The sequence below is a fragment of the Taudactylus pleione genome, unplaced genomic scaffold (genome assembly GCF_031769625.1).
Source record: "Taudactylus pleione unplaced genomic scaffold, aTauple2 ptg000032l, whole genome shotgun sequence".
Taxonomy (NCBI): domain Eukaryota; kingdom Metazoa; phylum Chordata; class Amphibia; order Anura; family Myobatrachidae; genus Taudactylus; species Taudactylus pleione.
In genome coordinates this window covers 10,492,826-10,504,873 of record NW_028284434.1, presented here as the reverse complement: position 1 = coordinate 10,504,873, position 12,048 = coordinate 10,492,826, and the positions used below count along the sequence as shown (strand labels likewise).

Here is a 12,048-nt window from a genome sequence, read left to right as displayed (position 1 = left end):
GATGAGGCGTGTTACATGGGAATCGACTGCAGGCGGAGTTTCCCATTTCTTACAATGCGCTTCCGGGAATGGATAATTGGACGCCAAGCATTTCTGTGACAGGAAACGCTTACTGGGTGTCTGCCAGGCCACCGCCATGTGATCAGTCAACTGATCAGACAAGGGGAACGCTGCAGAAGTAACCTTAGCTTTTTTAAAACTAGGATACCTCGACTTGGGAGCGGGTGCCTCATCCTCAATCAGAAGAATGGCCCGCACCGCCTTAACCAGATCCCGCACATTGATGGAAGACTTAGTGTCTACCTCCTGGACTGAGGCATCTGAGGCTGAGTCATGCTGCACCTCACCATCATCCGAGGACCCCTCAGAATCCGAAAGATGCGCAGCCTGCGCCATGACTGAGCGTTTAGACACCCTGGAGGGCACGTCACTGCGCAACATCGACTGAAAAGCCGAAGATGCTGCCGCCAAATCTTGGACAGTGTGTGAAAGCGCCTCCACCCAGGGTGGAGGAGCTGCCACAGGAGCCTGAAACGGCACCACAGCCTGCTGTGCCACAGGGGTGGACTGAATATACATTGGCAACCCCACATAGGGACCAACAGGCTGAGACCCCGGGGGAGTCTGCAATAATTGTGGGACACCCGGGGAATGGGGGATGGCAGGCAGGGGCAACGCGTGGGCGTCTGTACAGACAGCCCATCGCTGCCGCTCTGGAGAAAAAAAACTATAGTAAAAAAAATTAAACTAAGTTAAAATAAAAAGCTTTAGGGGGCTGCTCCTGCAGCTTCCCCCGCAGGGTGACCAGACTCCAGCCGGGCACCATCTTAAACTGAGGTGCCTGTGGCTCGGGGGCGGGGTATAGGGGAGGTTAGACCCAAGTGCATCCTGGGAGCAGCTGAAAGCTTTAACTCCGTGGTGCCCGAGGATCCAGCTATACCCCAAGGTCACCCTGTGGACCCCTATGGACCCTGAAGTAGAAATAGAAGTTGTATGGTGGAACCCCGATTCATGCTGAAGTGATTCAGGAATCACTTACCCCTCTGTTGCACATCAGTGTTACCCAGTAGGAAACACTATAATACTCCTAAAAGTCAGTAACCACATTGTACCACGCTTGCATGAATGAGTGTGTATTTATAGGGTAAGGTCTATATAATGTCTTTCCAGTCTCCTCAATATACGAGTAGTGTATACCTCTACAACGGCACCCACTGTAACAGAGACAGACATAGCCCTGCATAAAAGTAACGGGGTAAGTATGGAAGCAGGGGGGCGGGATCAGCAGCAGGGGGGCGGGATCAGCAGCAGTTACAGCCTAGTGTGGGACCAGACTGGTGTCCCTTTACTAGCTATTAATAATGTAAAAGATTACAAAACAGTGGAAGGGTGCATACAAATAAATAGCTGAAAAGCAGCCAATTTTACACCATTACATTTTAATACTGTATCTGGAAAAGGAAGTAGCTATACTAGGTCACCACCTGCAAGAAACAGCTGAAATCAGTCATTTAAAGTAGTTCAATGCTACACAAGAGACATTCTATTGTAATATCAATGCTACATGGCTTTTCTTACTAGACACCTTTTACAGATCTATTTCTATGAGCTGGCTGGAAGGGAGACTAGGAAGACATGAAGGCACAGTCACCTCTCACCAATAGCTACAGGTGACAGAAGTACTGTAGTCACTCATGAAATTGATATAGGGCCAAATGGAACAGCCTACAGGTGGCAGAAAGTGCAGAGATTTTGGCAAATTACCTGCAGGATTTAAATATAGCTGAAATCTCTGCACTTTCCGCAAACCTATAGACCATTACATATTTATGTGTGTATGTAAAAGAATGTATTGAACAAGAATAAAATATTGGTCACATCGTGTGAATAGTAAAGAACACTAACATGCTGCTTAGTCTCACCTTCCAGACTAGAGAGCATGCATACTGGCTGTGCAGATCTAACAGCACTATGCTCAATATGAATGAGCACAACTATGCACTGACGGCCTGTAGGAGTAGGTGCATTTGCACATCATATTATTCTCGTTTATTTATATGGCACCACAAGTGTTCAACAGCGCCTTACAAAGTACATAAACAAAAGTGACTAGTACAATACAGAACAAGGACATGGATAATATACATTGCTACATTGGTTACCATAACACCCAAATAAGCAACAGAGCATAAGCAACCAAGTGTTAGGTGCCCTAGTGGGGAGTAAGAAGTAGAAAATAGAGTAAGGAGAAGCACAAGAGCTTACATTCTAAAGATGTGGATGTTCTGTATTATGTAAAGGTTCCCACTGTACAGACAAATATGTAATTGTAGAACTAATTGTAGGAGCACAAAAAGACCGAAGGTCCCAATTGGGACAGGCATTAAATAAAGCATACAGCATCAGCTGCGGTCATCACTGGACCAATCGAAAGTACAATCAGATTGAGTACTGGACCTTTCTAATTTCTCCAGACAAGGACATGCATGCATGTGAATAGCCAGGTCTGCCAACGGCCAGATTGACCAATTTATTGCCAGCTTCAGCCTTGCTATCATTGTGTAGCACAAATGTAATACTTTCTCCTGCTGTGCTTTACATATAGTTGTCAGATTTGGAAGTTGCCTTTACAGTTTCACTTTTCATAGAAGCTACTATAATTGTGAGGAAGTGGGGGGAGGCTGGGTTCCAATCAATTATATTATATATCTATCTCAGACCATCACAAAGGTTGACATGGTCGTAATGTCAACATTCAACTGATGTAATGTCGACATTGTTAGATTGTGGACATGCTGTTTTTGTTCTGATTGTGTCCCCAACCTTAACGGTAACCATAACACTAACCCTATCAATCCTGCAAATGTCGACATTTGAAGGTGTCAAAATGAATGATGTTGACATTTTAACCACATAGACATCAATGTCGACCTGGTGATCGGTGACGTTGTGACTGCATACCGGAGAAACCGAAACACTGGGAAGTAATATAACTACAGCGCAAAATAATTAGCAGCTAAACTTGCCAAACGTGAAAGAGTCAGGTCAATAAGTATAAGAGCTGCCTACAATGTTGTATTGTTGTTGCTTTCCACTGATTTAAAAGATAATACATATTTTCACAGAAACCATCCATAAGTTGAAGCTATTTTTACAGCACTGTAAATAACTTACCAAGTCACATAATTCAAATACCAAGAGATAGGGCAAGGTCTCCAGGCACTGCCCAACACACTGCACAATGTTAGGATGATGCAAGTAACTTAAAGTAAGAGAAAAAAAAAAAGTGTTAGGAGGTAAAATTAGTATTAAAGTTTATAGTACAAATTATGCCAAATATGTATTATAAAAAAAAAAAAAAAAAAATGCTAAATAGTTTTGATAATATAAATAAAAATGTAGGGTACTTAGGGCACTGCTGGTCATGCCACCTTTTGGCATTCAGAAGCCTCTTGTGGGTTTCCATGCCACCATACTACAAGTCTCAAAAAGCTGCACTTTCTAGTCCAACGGCTGGAGAGCCAAAAGGTAGTTAACTTCTTGGAATGGTTCTCATTAGTACATTTAATAAGTTCATGTTCAGTGTATTCTTTACGTAACTTACCTATACGGTTCTCCATTCTTTATGAACTGTTCCTGCTCCTTAGAGCTGGCACTTGCCCTTAATTCCTTCACAATCACTCTCGCTACACTGTTTTCTCTGTAGATCTCGCCCAGTAGAACCTGAACAGAACAATAGTTGAGCTTAATATACTGTAATGCAGGCAAACAGGAAGTGTCACTTCCCCTAAACAGGGGAGGACACAACCGATAACACATGAAGCAACTTGTGTAATCATTTTAAATATAATCAAGAGACCTGAGCATACTAATTCTCTCATCACAACTCTGAATATAAGTGGCAGATTAACCGCAAGTCTAGAAGTAAATATGGAAGTCCAACGAGCAATAGCAACGCAGAAAGGACACAAAATCATTTTACTTGAGCAAAATCACACTGTGGCATAAACAGTTTAGATATGGACGCTTGTTGTGTTACATTTGTTGGCAGCTTCATCATATAGAAGCGATGAGGCTGCTGATAATATATATACCTTACCACAACTATCGTCTACTCTAGAGTATTTGGTGTTACTCTGTTATTAGTGCATGCAAACCTCAGCTCTATTTCTGGTCAGGAGAAATACTGTTATAACAAATGACCACAAATTACATCCTTTCCTGCAAAATGACCTTTTAAATATAAATTACCATTAGCAATGTTACAACTTTTTAGATTTGACAAAAAAAAACAAAAAACAAACACCTTTGGGAAAATCAAGAAAAAAAACCCAAACAAATAGGCCCCTTAAATAATTAATAAAAACTAAAATGTTACCTTGCCAAACCAGCCTGTACCGATCTCCTGAATGTAGCTCAGACTGTGGCGGGCAATTTGGAACTTTGATGCATCTAACAGAAGAGAAAGAGAAGAGACATTACCTGCAATGTAAGAGACACAATGGAACTGGACAAAGCCGCAGTATGTACCAAGTACAGGCATGGTGTGATCGTCTGCACAGATTTATTCTGCATATAAACCGTTTCATGCGTGGGAGAATTATGGCATGAGGAAAATGTGTGCTATGCAGTACAGAACACAACAAAGCTTGTATTATATAAGGGTGTTAGGGGACTGTTGATTTATATTATGACCAACAATGAGCTTTATTTTCATTTGCAAAAATAAAAGTTACTGTTTTGGTTATTTATGAACAAAACAAAACAAAAAAACTCTCCTTTTGTAGTAGGTTAGTAATATAATGCTTGGGCAATCTATCAATGAAATGATACGTCTCACTCTCTGTATACTGCCTCTTACAATCTGTTGAACTAAGATTCCAGTAATAGGAGTATGGAGTTGTTGAACACTGCAGCATGACTCCTTTAGCTACATAAGGTGACCGTACAGATTACTTTAGTAGGAAAGTGTGCACACTGGGTGCTAGTACTGTAAACCCAGTTAACCTGTATCCTAGTACAGTCACATAAAACGGATAAACAGGCAGCACTACCGTTTAGACAGGGGTGAGATGGGCCAGGGAAGACAGGAAACACATCTCAAGATAAGGCTGTCACACAGGCTGATCCCTACACTAGTCCTGGCTGCCGGGTTCAATTTTCTATTTAGCAACACCAGTCAGGCCAGAGTGGACAGCTGCAGCCATTGAGTTAGGCACTAAAGAGGGAGGGTTAGGTTTACGGTGCGGGTAGGTTAGGTTTAGGCACCAGGGAGGGTTAGGGTTAGGAAGAGAAGGGTTAGGATACCTGCCGATAGGTATCCTTACCCTGCCGGGATGCCAGTGTCGGGAATTTATCCGCCAGGATCCCAAGTGCCAGCATCTCGTACATATTATTGTTAGTAATATTGATAGAAGAGCATACATAGGCCAACAGAGGATAACTGTAGCAGGAGGTGCAAACGCGCTTTAAAAGGAAGCGCTAAACATTAACGCCACCATTTCTGGGTCTGAAAGCAGTTTCGGAATCACATACACGTGATAGCAGCCAGCTAAAGGGATTTTCATAGGCATGACAAAAAAGGTAGGGAGAAGGATAACACAAAGCCTCTGTAAAGTCATATGCTACAGTAATATAGTTATTGTGGATACTGGCATGCTGACGGCAGTCTAATCTCACGTTACACATCACTGTGCAGCAACGCCTATTAATCAGATACTTGCTTTTCTGCATTTGAGCATAAGAAAAAAAATAAATAAATCTATTGCTAGTGCATAATAGCTTATATCTGAAAGCATGCAAGGATACATTTTTATTTCATTCCATTGACTGCATACTGATTAGAACTAGCAGTATTTAAAGGACACATACAAACATATTATACAAAACTGCCTTATTGCCCAGCAACGTGTACTGTATTGTGCACCATAACCCTATGAAAAGCTGAATGATAAACAATTATGGGGGAAACGCATCAAACCTTCTAACCAGTGGAGATGCCCATAGCAAACAATAAACTTCTAAATAGCATTCATCAAGTACAGTTTATAAACTGATAGGTAGAAGCCAATTGGTTGATAGAGGCAACTTCTCCACTCTTTGTTTGATACACCTCCCCCTATATGTTGAACTGGGCAAGACAAGCCCCAGGGTGTATAGTCCTGTGTCTTGTCAATAGATGCAGTTATTCAGACTATTTGGCAAGTGATGAGATCTGTGCAATGTGGACCCTACACCAATAGGGGAATTCAATGCGGAGCGAAAACTCAGTTTTTGCGTTAATATCGCACCTATGACGTCATTATCGCAGACTCGAAAAGTCTTTGAAAAAAAACGGGGGGTAACTTTTCACCACTGAATAGGTGGCGAAAAAAAGTGCAGAATTGGTGTTTAGGGGTGCAGGCTTTAAAAAAATAGCCTGCACCCCGGGAATGACATTTTAAAAAGAACGGTGTCAAAAAAATAAAAAAATAAAAAATAGGGACACCCCAAAAAATGTATTTAAAAATTGGGGTGAAAAAAAAAAAAAAAAGGGAAAAAAAGTGTTTAAAAATAGGGAAATAGGTTCAGGGCTATTCTGCAAGTATGCGGCAGGTGTATTCTAGAATAGGCTATTAGCGGCAGGTGCATAGTTGCAGAATTTTTCAAAACTTATTTTAGGGACATAAAAATATGCTAGTACCCATTTTCATGTACCCCAAATTTGATGGGACCACTTAAAAAAGCGAAAAAAATAACCTAAGTGCTCTTCTGCAACACTTCTTCAATGTCGGGAAGAAAACACCTTCTGCGGCTATTTAAACCCCCGACTTTCATTTGCAGGTTAAAACGGGGGTACCCATAGTGATCCCCCATGTTTTTACAACTTTAGGGAGGTCCTACAATTTTTTCAAGGAAAATTTCGTAATTTATCGCAAATCTCACTTCGCCAGGTCCCGTTTTCGTAGACTTTATATTGAATACGGGGATAAAGCAGGCGCGCGCCCGATACTTTATCCCTAAAAAATCTCCGATGTGGAGCGAAAAATCCAGCACGGACTTTTCGCTCCAATATTGAATACCCCTCCAAGTGTGCAAACTGCCCAAGGGTACACAGCCGGACAGGGAGGCTTACGTTTGCATTTATTAATCTCCAAAAGCTCCCTCAAATATTTCTGTGCCATATAGAGGCAGGCAGCCCAGCCACGTATAGAGACAGAAACAGGCAAGCAGCCCAGACATATATAGACAGAAACAGGCAAGCAGCCCAGACATATATAGACAGAAACAAGCAGGCAGCCCAGCAAAATATATAGAGAGAGACAGCCAGGCAGCCCAGCCACGTATAGAGGCAGAAGTAGCCAGGCAGCCCAGCCACGTATAGAGGCAGAAGTAGCCAGGCAGCCCAGCCACGTATAGAGGCAGAAGTAGCCAGGCAGCCCAGCCACGTATAGAGGCAGAAGTAGCCAGGCAGCCCAGCCACGTATAGAGGCAGAAGTAGCCAGGCAGCCCAGCCACGTATAGAGGCAGAAGTAGCCAGGCAGCCCAGCCACGCATCATGGTGGAAAATCCTCTTAAACTGTCAAAATTCTGAAAGCTTCAAAATCAAAACAAAATGGTGAGAATACATGAGAAATGTACAGTGATATTACAGCCTGATCATTCTGCAATATAATTCTGTTCTGTAAACACAGCAAATCTCCAAGGTCTGGCTGGGATTAGATTTGACAAATGTCATACTTCATAAAGAAACCTCTCACTTCTATATGATGAGGAAGTAAAAAAAAGATGCAGATTTAAAATGAAACTGGGTCAGCTGTACTTCTACTGCAGAGCAAGCTGCCTCTATGCAGTACATACAAACTTCACATTTTAAACACAGCAACAAAATGCACATACTGATTATATTGAGTAATCAGCAGCTGAATGCAAGGCATCTGCTGAGTGGCTTTAGTGATCTGAAAGTCAGGCCACCTGAGCCATAGAAAGTGCCTCATTGATCAAAGCCATAGCACTACATTAGGAAATCACTGTCCAGTTGTTGGGCATAATCTACTAAAGCCTGCAAGATCCTCCAGCACAGCTGTGGTCAAGCACAAATGTATACAAAATGCTTATGCCCTGTATCCACTACGCAACATTACTGAGCGATTGCACGATTAAGACATCGTAATCGTGCAATCGCTCAGAAATCAGGCACAATAATGTCGGAAACTACCAGCGATGCGCGCTCCCGCTGGTAGTTTCTGACATCAGTCATCGCCCGAACATGCTGGTAAACCTGACGATAAGGTCAGGTTGAGCATGTTAGGGGATGATTGATGAGCCTACACTGAACGACTGCTCGTTCAGTGTAGGCAGAGCACAGACTGAAGTGACCACACGATTACAATGTTGTAATCATGCAGACCTTTTTTTGTCTGCTAGTGGATGTGTGCCATTACTTAGTTACCATGTGGGTTAGAGGCTGAACCAATTACATTCATTGTAAATATATGCACGTGCGTATATTACTAATACAGACAAAACATATGCTTCTTTGGACTTACAGAATGACAAGATACTCACATCCCTTCTGTAATATTTTGACCAAGCTTTCACAATCTATATCACATTGTGTCCCTGTCGGCAGATAGCCACACAAGTGCACAAATCACAGTCTCCCACAATATCAGCACATTCTTCTCCTGTAATATGTGCTGCTAAAACCATCCTGTGACACAATTTGCTACAGGATGTCCTATCTATACTTCCACAAGGACAGACTGGAGAAGCAGTCAAGTGCGCAACACAAAAAAAAAATGTGGAATCCAGAAGTCTAGTACTTTTATTATTATTATCGTTTATTTATATGGCACCACAAGTTTTCCGCAGAGCCTTACAAAGTACATAAACAAATAGATTGATTTACAGCGACTTAAGCTGGCCACACACTAGACCAACTTACATCCAACCAGCCAACTTGTTGATTGGTTGGAATGAAAATCTGGTAACGTATGGGAGTAACTCATGATCAGCAATTTGCTCCTAAATGCCAGAAAACAGATGAAAATGGTCGTTCAGACAAGTTTGTTAAATGTTTGATCTAAACTATTTGTTCAAACAACAGTTTTGGTCCATTTTCCAGCGTTTGGGAGCAAATTGCTGATTGTATTCCTTACCAGATTTTTATTCCAACCAATCAACAAGTTGGCTGGTTGGATGTAAGTTGGTCTAGTGTGTGGCCAGCTTTACAGTACAGTACAATACAATACATTACAGGACATGGATAATATACATTGCTACATTCACGACCATAACACCCAGATAAGCAACAATGCAAAGCAATCAAGTGTTTGGTGCCCTGGTAGAGAGTAAGAAGTAGATGAAGGTATAGTAAGGAGATGCACAAGAGGGTAGAGGGCCCTGCTCATAGGAGCTTACATTCTAAGGGGGAGGGACAGACAAACAGGGATGACACAGATGGGGTAGGCAGGGAGGAAGGAGTATGTAGCAGCAAGTTAAGATGAGAGCTGGAAGGCTTTGATGAAATAGTGGGTCTTGAGAGCCCGTTTGAAGGATTGTAGAGAGGTGGAGAGTCTGATGGGAAGCGGGAGAGAGTTCCAAAGGTGGGGAGCAGCACGGGCAAAATCTTGGAGGCGGGAGTGGGAGGAAGTAATCAGCTGGCATGAAAGGCGGTGTGCATTTGTTGAACGAAGAGGGCGGACAGGAGAGTGAAGGGAGATGAGATCAGAGATGTAAGTGGGAGAGGAATGGCTGAGGGCTTTGTAAGTGAGCGTGAGAACCTTAAATTGGGTTCTAAAGGGGAAGGGGAGGCAGATGCACAGCGTTTTGAGAGAAAGATGAGCCGAGCACCAGCATTAAGGATAGACTGGAGAGGAGAGAGATGGGATTTGGGGAGGCCAGATAGGAGAAGGTTACAGTAGTCCAATATGGAGATAACCAATTAGTGTTTGAGGGTTTTAGTGGCATCCTGGGTGAGAAAGGGTCTAATCTTGGAAATATTTTTAAGATGAAAGCGACAGGACTGTGAGAGATTCTGGATATGTGGTTTGAAGGAGAGGGTGGAGTCCAGGATAACTCCAAGACAGCGCACTTTGGGGCTAGAGGAGATAGTTGTGCCATCAATTGATAAAGAAATGGTGGGAAGTGCGGTTATGTAGGGGGGAGGGAAGATGATTAGCTCAGTCTTAGACATATTAAGTTTAAGAAATCGCTGGGACATCCAGGAAGAAATGGCAGAGAGACAGTTGGAGACACGAGTGAGGAGAGAGGTCAGGGGAGGAAAGGTAGATTTGAGTATCATCAGCATAGAGATGACATTGGAGGTCAAAAGAGCTGATGAGTTCACCCAGTGAGGATGTATAGAGTGAGAAAAAGAGAGGTCCAAGAACAGAACCTTGGGGAACACCCACTGTAAGAGGCTGTGGGGGAGAAGAGGAGTCATGAGAGGAGACAGAGAAGGATCGGTCAGAGAGGTAGGAGGATAGCCAGGAGAGGGCAGTGTCACGCAGACCAAGGGAGTGAAGGATTTGCGGAAGGAGAGGGTTGTCCACAGTGTCAAAAGCAGCAGAAAGGTCAAGGAGAATGAGCAGAGAGTAGTGGCCCTTGGATTTAGCAGCAAGGAGGTCATTGCTGACTTTTGTGAGGGCAGTTTCAGTGGAGTGGAGAGAACGGAAGCCAGACTGAAAAGGGTCAAGGAGGGAATGAGAGGAAAGAAAGGTGGTAAGGCGCTTGAAAACAGCACGCTCAAGGAGCTTGGAAGCAAAAGGGAGGAGAGAGATGGACGGTAGTTGGAGAGAGTGTTGGAATCAAGGGTTGTTTTTTTTTTAGTATGGGGGAGACAAGGGCATGTTTAAATACAGACGGGACAGTGCCTGATGATAGGGAGAGATTAAGGAGGTGGGCAAGAAGTGGGCACTTTTGTGATAGAACAATACAAGCTCCCGACATATTTAGCCCTTTCCTCTGACCTCTCCTGCTGCACATAAACTTACTTCCTCTGTGAATACAGACACTTAATTTAATTGATTATGTGGATGATCAACAGTTTTAACACTCCCTGACAAAGCCTGCCAGCCGAAATGCATCTGAGATAGTAATGTATCAATTCCGCACACAGCCACGGAGCGTTCACTGCACATCTGAGACCCACCCACAGAGGATGTCGTCTCTGTACCAGCACTGACTGAAGGAACATCGAAGTAGCCTTCAGCCTTTCTTCACCATCCTGGAAGGTATGGGTGAGTGTACCATACGGATCATACTTACCAGTTTGCATCCTGATTAATATGCGAATAAGTAAATCTGTATATGAAGTGAGGGGGGGGGGGAGAACACCTGCATTGCCAGTACTGAAGTCAGTGCCTGGCTGGCGCATAAGGTGCCCGGGGATGCTGTGGATACTGGCTCAGTCAGTACCAGTTCCAACGAGGAGAAAAGCGGTGGCACAGAGACCCCCATTAACAATGTAGGCAGCAGCCAGCCACCTGCAGCGAGGAGCAGAAGCCTAGCTGTTCTATCCCTTCACAGCCACACATTGGCATAATGGAGGGTGCGCGATGGACTGCGACTTACACCCCCGGCTGCCTCAGGGTGCCGCCCGGCTTTGGGGGATTCTGGGGAGAACACTTCTAGAAAACAATTCATCAGCAAATTGCCATTTACTAATGCAGTCCCTTGTAGTAGTATCTAGTCTTGCAAATCCCACAGACTGGATATACAATCGCAAATACATCTTCAGGGTTTTTCCAAAAAAAGTTAATAAAATGAATCAACCAATGCCAATTATTACAGTTCATAGTCTTTTTGGATAACTTAAAACACTGATGTCTTCCTTGCAAATTCCTCAAACTGGGTTTTGTAAATTGGGAAGCTGCAATGGACAACAATCTTCAGATTTTTCCATACTTTGACAGGATTAACATCAGTAATTTCGAATTAAGGACATATTTCAGACACACCAGGTGCTTCAGATTATGATCAGGTATTTACTCCAGAAAAAGTAGCCGGGTGAGAGCAGTTTAATCCTTTGCAATAGTGAAAAGTGTTGAAATTGTTATATTGATT

General features: G+C 43.1%; 1 protein-coding gene across 2 annotated transcripts in view; it reads right to left on the bottom strand.

Annotated features, from left to right (window-relative positions):
- The window catches only part of LMTK2 (lemur tail kinase 2), a 107,690-nt gene that overhangs the window by 57,848 nt on the left and 37,794 nt on the right, over positions 1-12,048 (bottom strand). The window contains exons 4-6 of one of the 2 annotated variants that reach the window (XM_088451964.1): positions 4,379-4,452; positions 3,605-3,723; positions 3,175-3,262 (exon numbers count right to left, since the gene is read on the bottom strand). In XM_088451964.1, the coding sequence (XP_088308090.1) occupies positions 3,175-3,262; positions 3,605-3,723; positions 4,379-4,452 (281 nt within the window). Of the gene's footprint in view, positions 1-3,174; positions 3,263-3,604; positions 3,724-4,378; positions 4,453-12,048 lie in introns of those variants that run through there. The other variant, XM_088451965.1, reaches the window with a different exon arrangement.